General features: G+C 29.8%; 1 protein-coding gene across 1 annotated transcript in view; it reads right to left on the bottom strand.

Moving 5' to 3' along the window:
* Nucleotides 1-15,347, bottom strand: part of Snx3 (sorting nexin 3) — a 47,577-nt gene extending 32,230 nt beyond the window's left edge. The window contains exons 1-2 of the mRNA XM_072535077.1: nt 15,210-15,347; nt 14,966-15,157 (exon numbers count right to left, since the gene is read on the bottom strand). Coding sequence (XP_072391178.1) covers nt 14,966-15,142 — 177 coding nt within the window. The 5' untranslated portion in view covers nt 15,143-15,157; nt 15,210-15,347. The remainder of the gene's footprint in view (nt 1-14,965; nt 15,158-15,209) is intronic.
* Nucleotides 15,348-16,003: the final 656 nt, after the last annotated feature.

Below are 16,003 nucleotides of genomic sequence, written 5' to 3'. Positions count from 1 at the left end.
GATTTCTTAAACAAGGAAAGACTCTCTTTCCTTGTTTAATTTGGCCTCTCATGATGGCACTTCCTGTCTAACAATATTTTTGCCCCCACTACCTTTACATTCCCTCTTTTGTCTTTTTGCTCGATGGTACGGGTACAGGTAGATATTAATTTTATTTTGGATGTTTTTCCAGTAAGTAACAATAAATGTTGCTCAGTTTATCTGTCTGACTTTTTATTGATGCAAGATGTACTTGATTTTATGGAACACATTTCCAAGAAAACACGTTTTGAATGGTTCTTTTCCTTTGCCAAAATACAGGAATCCTCGAAATTAAATTCATGTTTCAACGTTAATGCATGTTCTGTCAATGCACATGCATTTATTTTTTTGGTTTTTATATCGCTACGATGTGAGATCACCCTACTGTGAAAATTACGAGATGATTCTCCTATATATATTTTGTTGCAATTATTACACGGTATAGAATAAACAATATTCGATGACTCCTGTATTGTGAAAGGATCTTTTGTTTTTGTGTACAACTTCGATATCGTTTTCACATTTTTGGTTGTAATTTTTAAATCACTAACATTTTTGAAGATGTTCATTATTACCAAATAACCATAAGTTATTTTGGATGGTATCACTGATGTGTTCTGTGTCAATGTCAATTGTCGGACCTCATTGTTATGAAATTTTTGGTTGTCAGAAAAATGCGAAGGAAACGGAGAACCGAAAATGAGTTTATTTAACAGCCCTATAGGATAGGAGTTCTCTTGTAATATAGATCTCAGCTTTTTTAATCCCTTGTCTCTGAACTCGATGTGTGACAAGTTGATAACCCTAGTTTTCAGGGCCAAAACCAAATTTGTTTTCATCTTGGATGGATGTTGAGAATGAAAGTTTATAAAACGGTTACTAAAACAAGGTTTACGATACCACTCCGTCCTTAGCATGCCATCATTGCCACGATGGATTAGCATGTCTAAAAAAGGAATCACATTATCAGCCTCTCTCTCAACCGTAAACTTTAGGTGTTCACATTGGGCGTTAAAGGTGTTTAACACATCAGTTACTTTGTTTTCAGGGACCGATAAAATCAAATCATCAACATATCGTTTAATAAAAGGTATGTGAAAAGGTATCCTTTCTTTACACGTTGTTATAAGTTCATCCAAAACAAAGTTACATAGTATGGGGGATATTTTGCTGCCCATTGGAGTGCCAAAGATTTGTTTAAAGAAATTACCATTGAATAAAAAGATGTTAGAGTCAAATATAAATGTTAAAACTCTTATGAAATCATCTAAACTGATCTTGGTATGCGGAGAGATGCTGTTCCAGTTATTTTTGATGCTGTTAAGAATAGCATCTAGTGGTAAGTTTGTAAACAGTTACACAACGTCTAAACTAATCAGTATATAATTATTCGGAACTTTAACATTGTTAATGAAGTTACTAAATGTGAAAGAATCTCTAATATAGAATTCATTGGATTCGTTATAGGCAATTGTGAGGATATCTGTGAACTAAGGTACACTCGAAGATATAGATATAGATATATATATATAGATATATAGATATAGATATATATATATATATATATAGATATAGATATATATATATATATATATATATATATATATATATATATATATAAACTAAGGTACACTCGAAGAGTGGTGGGTTTTTCAGTCAAAGTGGAGAAATAAAAGACAAAGAAGGTGGCTACTTCATCTATTTATTGAAGACGTTTCGCTTTCTGCTCAGAAAGCATCATCAGTTCATCTAAAAAGAACAATATGAAACCAAACATCCATAGAGAAGTTACAACAAAAGTGTGTTACCTTACAAAGACATGTAGCAGTCAATGATGTTAAAAATATGAAAAAACTTACGAAACTGGACATTCAGAGTTAACATTGTATAAAATAATTAATTGGAACTAGGTATAGTTTGCAATTTAACAAAATTATCACAGCAAAAGAACATGTGATAAACATACATGTATAAAAAAGTTATTATAAAAACTTAAGTAAAAAACATTAAGGTTTATTTTAAATTGTAAAGAACTAAAAAGATCATACGAATGCACTTCCAACAAATTTATTTAATAAATTAGATTTTAATTTTAACTTTAGGTAACATTATAAGTTATTTAAGATTAATAGTAATAAGATAAAATGAAGTTACCAGTCTTTAGCTTACTGAGTATCGCCGATAAATGAATTTACAGGTCTAACACCCACGCAAACAACGTGAAGAGAAGTGGCCTTGAGGTCAAATTGACATAAACAGCAAGGCAACCTACCAACCTCTATATAATAAGGCGGTATATTCAAAAAATGTGATAAATTTGGTTGACAGCTTGTCGTTAAAAAACCAAACAATGAAAGGAAAAGGTGGTTAAGATCACCATTTATCCCAACAGTGATTGATCTGTCAACAAAGAACAAAGCATGCGAAGTCAGTCCAAAATATCATATATTATAATATTATGACGTCACTAGTTAGCCAGCTAACAGGTGAAGATTAATACAACTTCCACAGTCCAAAGGTTCAAACATTTAGGACCGTAATGAAAAAGATTCTATGAATCAATTTCAGTTTAAATTTTATCAAACAAGTTCATCAAAAAGAACAATTACTTAATTATGTAAAAGTGATATTGACAAATATAATAAAATGTAAGTTGATAAATCTTAGTTAAGGAAGGAATAATTTATTTTATTTTTATTTAAATTTATTATATGAAAATGTAATAACAAAACCCCAATGTGGGACAAAATTTAAGTAAACAACATATCAAGCCTAATTCTGTAAAATTAATGCATGATAAATTTGACTCAAATTACTAATGTCGGTTCTCTTATTAAGGGTATTAGGATGTTTTAATATTGAACACATTTCTAAAAACTGTCTTTTAACGAGATTGTGTTCAGTGCCAAGAATTTTAACTTCATTAAAGTTTACTTCGTGCTTAGTGTTGATAGCATGTTGGGCAAGAGCACAAGTATGCTTAGATAAATTAATATCACTGCGGTGTGTCGTAAGACGCCCTCTCAGTGATCTCCCTGTCTGACCGATGTAACATGAGTCACACTCAGCACAAGGTATATGATATCATATACCTTGTGCTTTTGTTAAATTGCAAACTATACCTAGTTCCAATTATATATATATCCAATATATATATATATATATATATATATATATATATATATATATATATATATATATATATATATATATATATATATATATATATATATATATATATATATATATATATATATATATATATATATATATATATATATATATATATATATATATATATATATATATATATATATATATATATATATATATATATATATATATATATATATATATATATATATATATATATATATATATATATATATATATATATATATATATATATATATATATATATATATATATATATATATATATATATATATATATATATATATATATATATATATATATATATATATATATATATATATATATATATATATATATATATATATATATATATATATATATACATCTAGCGGTTAATGTAAGCTCCGTTCTAAAACGGTATTATACTAACTCCAGTAGAATATACACCGTGTATTTTATTATCTAAGTAGCGCTTTATGTAGACTCCGACCAACACGTAGGATTAAGTGGACTCCACAAAAGTATAAACCATTTTTGGGATCCGTATTTACGATATTGCATATACTTCTAAACTCCTGCGATGTTGCCAATAATTGTATTAGTAGTAGATTTTCAAATTTTACAGCAGATACCTTCTGGAACTTGAAATTTATTTAAATATCTATCAATTTAATCATGGAGGAATTTAAGGACTATTTGGCTAATTTATGTAGTTAAATATAAATTGTTAACCGCCATATACCTTTATTTTACTTTTTAGTTTTAATAAGCAAGGCGGTAATTTATATTACTTTTATATATTTTCAAACATAAGAAAGTGTGTATTATAAACTTGGAAAAGCGAAAATCTCCGTTTTTATTAATTAGTATTTTTTATTAAAATGCATTGGCACTAAAACATTTAGTACCTACATGTACATATATCAAATAGAGTAATCGTGTAACAGTTTCTGAAATTAGAAGCCCCTTCGGTATGATTATAAAGTTTGTTACCACAAAAAATCTACTAGCATACACAGAGATGAGAGAGACCTACACAGAAGAAGATTTATTTTTAGCGAATGACAGGGCCATTTATGTAGCCAACCATTGGAAATACAAAATTTAAAGCTGTTGGTGTTCCGGACACGGAAAGTAAAGTAAGTACAAAAAGGGGTAAAAGTAAAATGAAAAAAAAAAAAAACTAAAATACTTATATAACATGTAGACCTGAAAGTGCGCCGGAGGGTTTGAAATAAGAATTTACCTAAGGAATGAAATAAGAATTTACCTAATATAAAACAGATCTGAAAGAGAATAAAAAACAGATCAAAGAATTAATAGAGATTAAGTACATCCTTAAGTAACATATCTCAAATCCGCCTGCAGTTTTTTTGGGTAGATTGAGTAGCTCGACAGAACTGTTGCCGGTTCCAAGCCCAAATAAAGGAGGAGGGGGTCTACAACCAGTTTCGCACCCTACTGATAGACTTTAAAACCATACAGCTCATAGAAACAGAATTATGCCTCGGGACAGGAATGATTTCATTACAACGACTAACGGGAGAAAGAGGACAACAAATTTGTGGTAAACGAGAAATACACTTCGCATCGGTGCTTTGAACGTAAAGTCTCTACAAGAGAGCAGAAAATTACAAAAGAGCTTGTAGAAAAAAAAATATAGACATGTGTGCGTTAAAAGATACAAAGAAAAAAGGAAAAGGGTCAAATTATTATAGATGACCATCTCATGATTTACAGTGGTGTTGCCAAAGAAACCAGAGCCAAAGAAGGAGTCGCTCTGTTAGTACACAAAAATTTTTTACACCAAATATAAAAATAGTAAGTGTAAAAATTATACTGGATGTTAAACCTCTGCATGTGGTAGCAATTCACTTCCAGAGAACAACAAAGATACCACCACAAGGGAAAACTTCTAGGAACACCTTCAGACTGTAATAAACGAGACCCCAAATGATAAATATATAATCATTATGGGTGATTTTAACGCCCGTGTTGGCAATGATTTAGTTCCAGCGATAAAACAGCGATATAACGAAAATATCAGAAATGAAAACGGAAACCTTCTAACGGACCTCTGCAGCAAAAACCAGATACGTAATAATAATACATTTTTCCCTCACAAAGAACAATACAAATACATTTTTGAAAACAGTAGAGGACAAAGATCTATTATAGACTATATTCTGTTGAATAGATAGCACTAACATCAGCAGAAATAGGAAGCGATCACAAATTGGTATTGTGCCGAATGAAAACACATATATGTGATAACAAAACACCGAAATACACCACAAAGATAAAAGTCGAAAGCTTACAGGATGACTCGACAAGATCCCTATTCCAGAAAAGAAGAACCGAGAAAAACAGAAATACATATATCACAGAAAGTGATGGAGTCGAAGAAAGCTGAACAATACTTAAGTCTAATATCTTAGCCTCGGCCAAGAAAGTTCTCGGTAAAAGAAATATAAGTAAAGTGAAGGAAAAATGTAAAGAAAACAAAAAAGCTTACCTGAAATACATGTCAACCAAAACACAAGAGGCATAACATAATTAAAAGACAATTAGAAACGTAACACATGCACTTATAAGAAAAATAAAAAATGGTCACTGGGAACGTTTTTCGAAAGAAATGGAACATAATTTTTCTCGTCTGCAAAAGGAAATATAGCGCTTCATCAGACGTCAAAGAACGGAGGTAAAGTAACTAATAGAACTAAAATACATAAAAAATGATACGTGGATTGACTACCTAAAAAAGCTATATACAGGAGAAGAACAAACGACGCTAGAACCGGAAATATCAGAAATTACAACATATAAAGAACTTAATATAAATGTACAGGAAGTTTGGAAAATACTTGAAAACCTGAGGAACAGAAAAGCAGCAGGTCAAGACGAGATACCAAACGAATACTGAAATATTGTGGAGCAGCAATGACAGAACAATTAACAATATTAATTAATAAAATTATAAAACACAATAAAATGCCGGAAGAATGGAGAAGGAGCGAACTAACTCTACTATATAAAAAAGGAGATAAAAACAGACAAAAAACTACAGAAGTATAAACTTGTTAAATACTACGCTAAAACTTACAACTAAAATTTTACAAGTGCTAATTAATCACAATATAAGTTTAGCAGATGAACAACCGGGTTTTTTAAGTGGTAGATCGTGTACAGATGCAAAATTTGTTATAAAGCAAATTACTGAGAAATCACTGAAGTATAATAGACTAGCATTTCTGTGTCTGATTGACCTAAAGAAAGCGTTTGACAGAGTAAGACTGAAAGATGTAATCCATCTTCTGTATAATAGAGAAGCTCTCCTAAATATTATAAAAACTATCGAAAACATCGACCAAAACAACAAAATTGAAGTCAGAATAGAGGGACAACTTACAGAACCTATAGAAATAGGCAGCAGAATAAGACAAGGGGATTCGTTGAGATTGAGCCCCATGCTCTTCAATTTGATCATGGATCAAATCATCAAAAGCGTTAACAAACGAAGAGGATACAGAATGGGAAACAAAGAAATTAAAATACTCCGTTACGCAGATGACGCAATATTAATAGCCCAAGATGAAGATAGTCTGCAAAGATTGGTCCACAAATTTAACATAAGAGCAAAAGAATTTAATATGACAATCTCATCTCAGAAAACTAAAACCATAGTAGTCAGCACAGGACCACAGATGTAAAATAGAAATTGATGGCATTAGCAGAAACAAGACCCGACACAGCCACAACGCAAAGAATAATGGACGCGGCAGAGATGAGAGTACTGAGAAGAATTACAGGAAATACTCTGAGAAATCGAAAAGAAAATGTAACGTATAGTGTATAAATGAATGGAAACAAAATAGAAAAAAAGAATGGAATAACCACATAGGTAATGGAAATAAAATACCTGGCATTATGAATTTATTATGACAATTTCATCTCAGAAAACTAAAACAATAGTAGTCAGCAAAGAACCAACTAGATGTAAAATAAAAATTGATGGCATCAGTATTGAACAAATAATGAAAATAATATACTTGAACTTTATTTTACTGTAGTTTTGAAATTTTAAACTTTCTAGTGGGTATCTTTATGTCTTTATTACCAATTGTTATTAACATGCGTTTACACAACGTTATAACGTTGTGTATTATAAAAGTATTCTATTTCTTTTTATCGTAGTAAGTCATTACTCAGACAAAATATTTTGGTGTCTTATGGTATTGGTAACTTGATTCTGTAATAAAATTCATGGCAGACGACAAGCGGTTTCATAACCACTAAACATATCTATTTCTTTATTGTTTCCGTATATATTATGTGTTACAGTTATGATATTATGTTCGGTCTAATTGTTTTAAAAACTTTGTCGCTTGTATAAGCTTTAACTTTAATAATAATTTTATAGACCTTAATCATTTAGAAGTAAATGTATATATAATTTTTTTTCTGTCACTTGGTTTAAATATAGTTCTTATTATATATATGAGCAGAAAATAACACTTATTTCAGTTCGTACGATTTGCGGTAATTTATTTAATGTTAATTCTGGAATTTCACGTTTATACTCAGTTTCTGTTGTTCCGCTTATTTATCTGAGAGATGTTACTTTTTTTTCTTGTTATTATTTCTCTTTATAAGCAATTTTACTTGTTCATTGGTGGAATAATACCTCTATGGAAGGTTATCACTTCATTTTTTGCGCGATCATCCGATACTTCTTCTGCCGATTCGTGACTTATCTCTTCCAATTTTGACGTCACGGGTCTCCTCCATTCTGCTTATGTAATTATTCCATTCTTTTTTTCTATTTTGTGTAAATTCATTTATACACTTTACGTTACATTTTCTTCTAATGTCTTCACTTCTCTTTTGATTTCTCAGCGCATTTCCTATAATTGTTCTCAGTACTCTCATCTCTGCCGTTTCCATTATTCTTTGCGTTGTGGCTGTGCCGGGTCTTGTTTCTGAAGCATATGTCATTATTTGTCTTACACTGGCTTTATAAATTGATATCATCTCAGTGTTAATGTGTCTGTTTAGCCATATAGTGTTATTAAGGCATCCTGCCAGTCTATTTGCTTTTAGTACTTGATCTCTCATTTCTTTGTCCAGGTCTCTATTAAGTTTTTTCTAATTCCACACTAATAGTCTCCTATTTGATAGTTCACCTATTCACTCAATCGTTATAGGTTTATCAGAAAAAAATCTGTATATCCTAATAATTAATATATAGCTTATACCGCTATAGTTTGTGCACTACATTTTATCATCCCTTTTGTGTATGGGTATGCTTTTTAGCAAGTTGGTACTTGCTCTTACTTTTAAATTGACAGGTTAGCTGTTTAACTGCCTATACTGAACTTTCTTCTTCATATTGCAAATATATATAAAAATTAATAAAAACCACTCTGACATACCATTGACTGAAATATTGGAGACCCTATATTATTCAATCAATGGAAATACTAAGATCACACGGGGGGAATATTATGGGTTATTTCTGGTTTCGTCATAATTTACACTAGTAAGTAAGTAAGTTCGTGTAACCTTCTGGCCAAGGTCTAGTGTTAGGGTTTTCAGGTCGCCCAAGCGCCCCTAACATGACTTAACGACTACTTTCGTAGCCGGGACCGACGGCTTTACGTACCCTCCGAAGCACGGTGGCAGCGCAGTTAAATTAGAAATTGAAAATTTTGTTGGTGCCAGGATTCAAACCCGGGCCCTCCAGCTTGTTAAACCAGTAACACAGCCACTGAGCTACGGCTGCCACATAATTTACACTGAAAATACTAACAAGAGAGTGCTCTCACTTCCACATGTTAAAATTGATATATAGTACCAACAGATGCTAGTTATATACCATCAGTACTAATAAAATGGAAACTATTAAATTAATATCAATTTCATTTAATCAAACGTCCTAACCTTAAACATGGTCATTTAAGGAAACACCTCAAAAATATTGACAAAAAATTAAAATAGCTTAAGCGTTATACAAGTAACAGAGCAGCAAAGCTCACAGCATGAGAATATTGCCTCGTACTTTTATATAGCAATTTGTTCTCACAATTTTATAGTTTTTTGAAAAATGAACTCCGATTAGAAGATTAAAACGTCAAACAAAATGTAAAAACCTATTCATATTTTGTGATACAAAATCTTCAATTTCGATATTGAATATTCTTAATAAATGTATAATCTAATATTTAAGCCTGTTTATGTTTTACAGACTTGGAAAACACTAAACAGACAAATATTTATTCCTTTATGTACTAGGTTCTAAAAAAAGTGTACTCAAAACAAATAAATATTATCTACCAAGTGTTTTATTCCAGTTTCATATGAAAGCACCAGATATTAGATATGTATTATAAATTTCGTCATAGGTGCAAATTTGAGATAAAAACCAAATGATAGAGCATATAGTGAAATATAAATATCTTAGAATACCTGTATCGAGCGAGGATAAGATAAGGTTATTGATGAGGAAAAAAAGACCTATCGCTGAGGAAGTGAAAAAGTAATTGGCAAACGCAAATGAAATATGCATTACAATCTATCATGATACACATATATTCGTACTGCAGAAACAAGACAATTAATAAACACGTTAAGGGAATCTTAATAATAAGCAAAATTTAACTTTTAATACACAGAAGAAATAATGATATGCAGAAGAAACACAAATTAAAAAACGTTATCCACTTATTGTACGCAAGAGAGATACCTCTAGGAAAAATCAAAACGACCGAAAATATATACCAAAATAACACAATAAAAGTAAAAGTAGAAGAAGAACCAACCGACCCTAATAAAGCTGACAATGGGATAAGGCAGGGATATTTCCTGAGTCCTCTATTGTTCAACCTGATTATGGATGAAATAATAAAAAAGTAAGAACTAAAAAAAGATACCAAATGGAAGAAAAACAAATTAAAATTGCTGTGCAAACGACGCAATACTACTCTTTCAAAATGAAGATGATTTACAACGTGTGCTGCACCAATTTCATATAACTGCCAGAAAATTTAACATGTTAATTTCCCCAAAAGAGACAAAATTCATGGTTACAACAGCAAATTTACTAAGATGTTAATTGGAGCTGAAAGGTCAGATAATAGAACAAGTGATGGAGTTTAAATATCTAGCCATCACATTATCTAGCTACGGAAAGCTCGAAACTGAAGTGGAAGATCCAGTGAATAGAGCAAACAGAGCCGCAGGCTGACTAAATGAAACAATATGAAGCAATAAAACTATCGGGAAAGAAACGAAAGGCAGAATTTACAAAACAGTCATCAGACCAATGACATACGCGGCAGAAACAAGACCTGACACAGAGAGGACAAAAAGGATATTAGAAACAGCAGAGATGAAAACACTTAGAAAAATTGATGGTAAGCCACTATGGGACAGAGCTAGAAGTACAGATATACGACGTAGATGCAAGATGGAGAAGATCAAGAACTGGTTAAGAAATAGAAGAGTAGAATGGAACGATCATATAAGCCGAATGACAACAAATAGAGTAGTAAAGATGGCAAGAGACGGTCAACCCGTAGGAAGACGATCAGTAGGAAGATCACGAAAACGATGGAACGGCAACTTACTGGAGGCACATTGAAAAATGACAGTCATGTCTATATAAATAGAAGAAAAAGAAGAAAAAGATACACAGGATAAACATTAAAATTGCTGCAAGAAAGATAAAATAAATCAGTCATATTAATGTAGAATAGCAGAGGACAGAGTGTTTAGAGAAAATAATGAATCAGTCATATTAATGTAGAATAGTAGAGGAAAGAGTATTTGTCATAGCTTTGGACAAGTGCCCAATTAAAAAAAGAACACAGGTCGTTCAAAGAAGACGGAACTCTAAAAAGAAAATAGAATAGATTTAAAAAAATAAAAGCATAAACATGTCTTTTCCTACTTTTTTAATATTGAAAATACGTAAATAGAACATTGAATTAAAATGTAATCTTTGATAATCTCTGATAAACCCATCACCTGAACAGTGGCACCGATATATGTAGTTGAAATTGTTTACACTTATTTTAACTGTTTATTTTGTTATTATCTAGATATGAGTTGCGACCGATATCACAAACTTATTTATTTTTCACAAAGAGGCACTTTAATACCTAAAATTATTACTATACAAATCTGATTCGAAATATCGTCAAAAAGTAATACACGGCATGTAAAATTTAAATATTTAATAAAAAGTAAAAGATTATGCATTACTTATGGGATTCAAAGAACGCGCGTTAAGGAAGATTGAAGTACTAATAAGATCACCGCAATCGGGCATACCCCGGGTAATGAATAATTAATTAATCGGCTAATTCTTCAGTCACCCCTTTAATATGATTTTGTCAAATTGGTCCTTTTTAGAACCAACTATTCTAATAACATATGTCTATAACTGTTAAGGGTATATCTAGAGATCAAGAAACTTTACTTTACTTAAACTTATCAGACATATGAGCTAAACACGAATGTAACTTATCTCTAGTGCAGGAAACACATATAGGGTCTAACCTAGGGTATTTGGTATATAGCTGATAGCTGAAAACCAGATCATAGATATAGACATGCTATTTCTGTCGCAAAAGAAGCAAAGAATAACTTAAAGTAAGAAAGGACAAAACCAGTCAGCCGAGAGAACATTTTAACGATGTTGAGCTTGGATCCACCATCTACATATTTAATGAAAAATAATACAACTACCGACATTGAGGATCTGAGCACAAAGCTTATTACGAAACCTGGACCAAAAACACTCTACAATGGCTTATCCTCATGATGAACAACTGTATTCAAATTATGGAGATAGCCAAAATTTAGAGACAAGCCAAAGTTGTTACCTTGCTTAAACTTGGCAAAAACAAAAGACGGGTACGAAAAATATCCGGTATCAGGGGTGGTATTTTTCAACCAATTTAAGACACCTTAAATTACAGAATATTTCTCCAAAAACTATATGATATCCCCTTAGATAACAAGCTCACTTACATTGTCTGCGTATGCCAACATAAGAGAATATTTTTTGTATCACTCACTGGTAAGAGTAGCAGATGAAGAACGGTCTCGCTTGGGGTAGCATAAAGGCACCTACACTGTATAACATTTACACAAACAAACGATCCATACCGGTAGATACTAGGACTTCTATTATATAGACGAGACACCTATTATTGCACAATAAAAATAAACTATGAATAAATTTTCAGTCAAAACCCCTGAAAAACTCGTGGGTGCTCCTTCAATTTCCTCAACATAGACGTTTTCACAAAACTGAACATCCAATCTTGTCATAAAATCATTGAACTGTAGACTTCCTATAAATTCCTTGAAAATAGTTTGTATCACACCGGGTCAGTCATAGATTATTGTTTAAAACTAAAAGGTAAATTGAGGACCAGAAATAATATTCTTCGCAAGCTTGTCAGCTAAAAATGAGGCGCACGTCCTTCCGCCCTTAAAACATAGACGCTTGTACTATATGCTTCTGCTGCCAAATATACCTTGTTAGACAAATTAACCATTCTTTCTTTTTGTGCACACTACTACCCATTTTAACACAAAAATATCTATTGTAGCACTTAACCATATTTATTTTGAGATAACCTTCTATCGAGATATCACATGTAGTACACAAATAAGACCAGAACTAAAATATTAAAAAAGTTTTATACAATATATCGCAGAAGATTGAATAAAATAAAAGTAGTTTTTATTAATCAGATGCTTACATAAAATGTACAAAGACACTCACGTAAACAAAATATATTACGAAATTTCTGTAATTAAAAAAAACATCAAGTCCGGCATTGAACTAATAAAATTATATTAAATGAAAAAACAACATCTTTAAAAATACAGAAAAAATAAAATTTTCTATGCAAGCGAACATTCCATTCAATAATAAGCCCAAATCCTTTTGTATCTTCATACCTGTTTTTTAAAGAACCAGTTACATTTTAGTACGTAGTTATACCAGGTAATATGATATCCTCTGTTACACAGTGTTATGCGTATGACATTCCACTGTCTACAAACAGTAGATAAAAATAAGGAGCCCATATAAACCGTTCAGGGTATATGTTGAAAATATACGGTATAATCGCACAGTTGCCAAACTCTCAGAGCTTAGTTAAACCGATAAACGTATGGTTCAAATATACAATGAAGAAGATCTGAACGACCCCTATAATATATACACGTAAACTAAGCGATATACATTTATGATACAGGGGTAATTACGGGCTCCAAAAAATTTTGATAAATTATTAAACTCTACATGCTGATGAATCGACTGAACCAATATTACGGAATTGTCAAGTGAGCTCCGTATATCGGTATCCACTTGACCACGGAGCTCAATTGAACCTGAATTTTAACATGGGCGGAGTTCACTTAATGCCGTAGATATATATATATATATATATATATATATATATATATATATATATATATATATATATATATATATATATATATATATATATATATATATATATATATATATATATATATATATATATATATATATATATATATATATATATATATATATATATATATATATATATATATATATATATATATATATATATATATATATATATATATATATATATATATATATATATATATATATATATATATATATATATATATATATATATATATATATATATATATATATATATATATATATATATATATATATATATATATATATATATATATATATATATATATATATATATATATATATATATATATATATATATATATATATATATATATATATATATATATATATATATATATATATATATATATATATATATATATATATATATATATATATATATATATATATATATATATATATATATATATATATATATATATATATATATATATATATATATATATATATATATATATATATATATATATATATATATATATATATATATATATATATATATATATATATATATATATATATATATATATATATATATATATATATATATATATATATATATATATATATATATATATATATATATATATATATATATATATATATATATATATATATATATATATATATATATAAGCATGTAGCAGAAGTGAGAATATGTAGATGGATGAGTAAAATGACAAAAAATAATACAATTAAGAATGGGTATACTAGAAGTGGCACTAATTGATGCCAAATTGAGAAAGCATGGGTTAAGATTGTTCAAATGTGTCCAATGTACAGATGTTAATCACCCAGTACAGAGAATTCCTTATTTGCAAGTTCGTGGAATAAGTAGGAAATGAAGACAAAGAAGACCTGGGCAGGATGTGTAAGTAAAGAGGATTGATATTGGTATGACCCAAGATAGAAACTTATTATTATTGAAATGTAATTAGGGAAGCTCTCCACCTAGGGGCAAAGGCAAAGAGAATGATGTGTGGTTGTTGTTTTTTTATACTAACAAAAAATATTTATTTTGTGGGCAAAACTCTTCAATTTCAATCTTTTCAAGGAGTTTGGAAATGAAAAAACATCATTCAAGCAATGAAGTGCATTAATTACAAGAAATTTTATATATGAGGGTTTTCTTTCAATTATCCATAGATTTTATTGTTCTGTTACTTATGATATTTCCACTTAAACCATTTATATTTAAAATTAGTCAATCTTAGTTCAGTATTTAATGGTTTATTACTGAAACCTTATCAAAAAGGGGAGTATACTTACTCTCATTTTAACTTCATAATCTGTGAATCTTTTTTTTCCCACTCCAATTGTAGTAACAGGATTAACGACATCGATTTCTAAAAAATTTGCTGGTGCCGCATACGCATCATCCAAGGTTTGTTTCTTTACATTTAATCTCCTGGTAGCTTCGACCGTTGCATCTGCTTCCGCCATCATTCTGATCTACAGGATCTATCAACAATGGTTATTACTAATGTACGATAATAATAGTTAATTTACTTACAAGTACTGCTATAGGAGATAATCGCGAAATTTTTTTATTCACGTTTTTATAATTATTACATTAAAACTAATACAAAAAAATTTACACCAACAACCTATCGGAATCCTAATTAAACTGTCATGCATTAAATGTCAAAAGTCAAAAAATGCATTGACGTTACTGTGATGACAGATTTTCTCTTCTTCTCAGTTAGCAACAAATAGCTGAGCTACTCTATGTGTAGGTAGCACTCATTACAGTGTTGCCCGAATTTCATAATTCCTTGAAACTAATTTAATAATCATCATTAGGTGAAAAAATAAAACTTCACTATTTTTAGTCAATATTATTTCTTAATGGCATCAACCACTGAGTTTTTTCAAGTTCGGTAAGTTGAAGCTTTTACCTGTGCCACCTAGGAGTTATCATTAAATTTATAAATAAAAAAAAAAGAATAAATAAACACAAAATTGAAATATAATATATAATATAATATATAATAATATAATATAATTATGTTATGAGATTAGTAAGTGTTAACATTCTTAAATCTCAATGTCTAGATCACTGCCCGCAGTAGACCCGTTGTACTATTTATTGTATTATTTAATAATAAGCCATTTTTATTGTCAATTACATTATTAAAGAGTTTATTCCAAAAGTAAAGCATATTATAAAACAACCAAATATAGGTATCCAATTATGAGATTTTAAACTAAATATCCAAATTATAATAATTTAACTCGTGCAGGTGACATTCCAGGTGGCGGAATAATTGACGACAGCTAGTTATCTCAAAATTGACAACTTCTGAC

The sequence above is a fragment of the Diabrotica undecimpunctata genome, chromosome 6, assembly GCF_040954645.1.
Source record: "Diabrotica undecimpunctata isolate CICGRU chromosome 6, icDiaUnde3, whole genome shotgun sequence".
Classification (NCBI taxonomy): domain Eukaryota; kingdom Metazoa; phylum Arthropoda; class Insecta; order Coleoptera; family Chrysomelidae; genus Diabrotica; species Diabrotica undecimpunctata.
The sequence above is the reverse complement of the archived record's forward strand: the minus strand, read 5'-3'. Positions and strand labels throughout refer to the sequence as shown.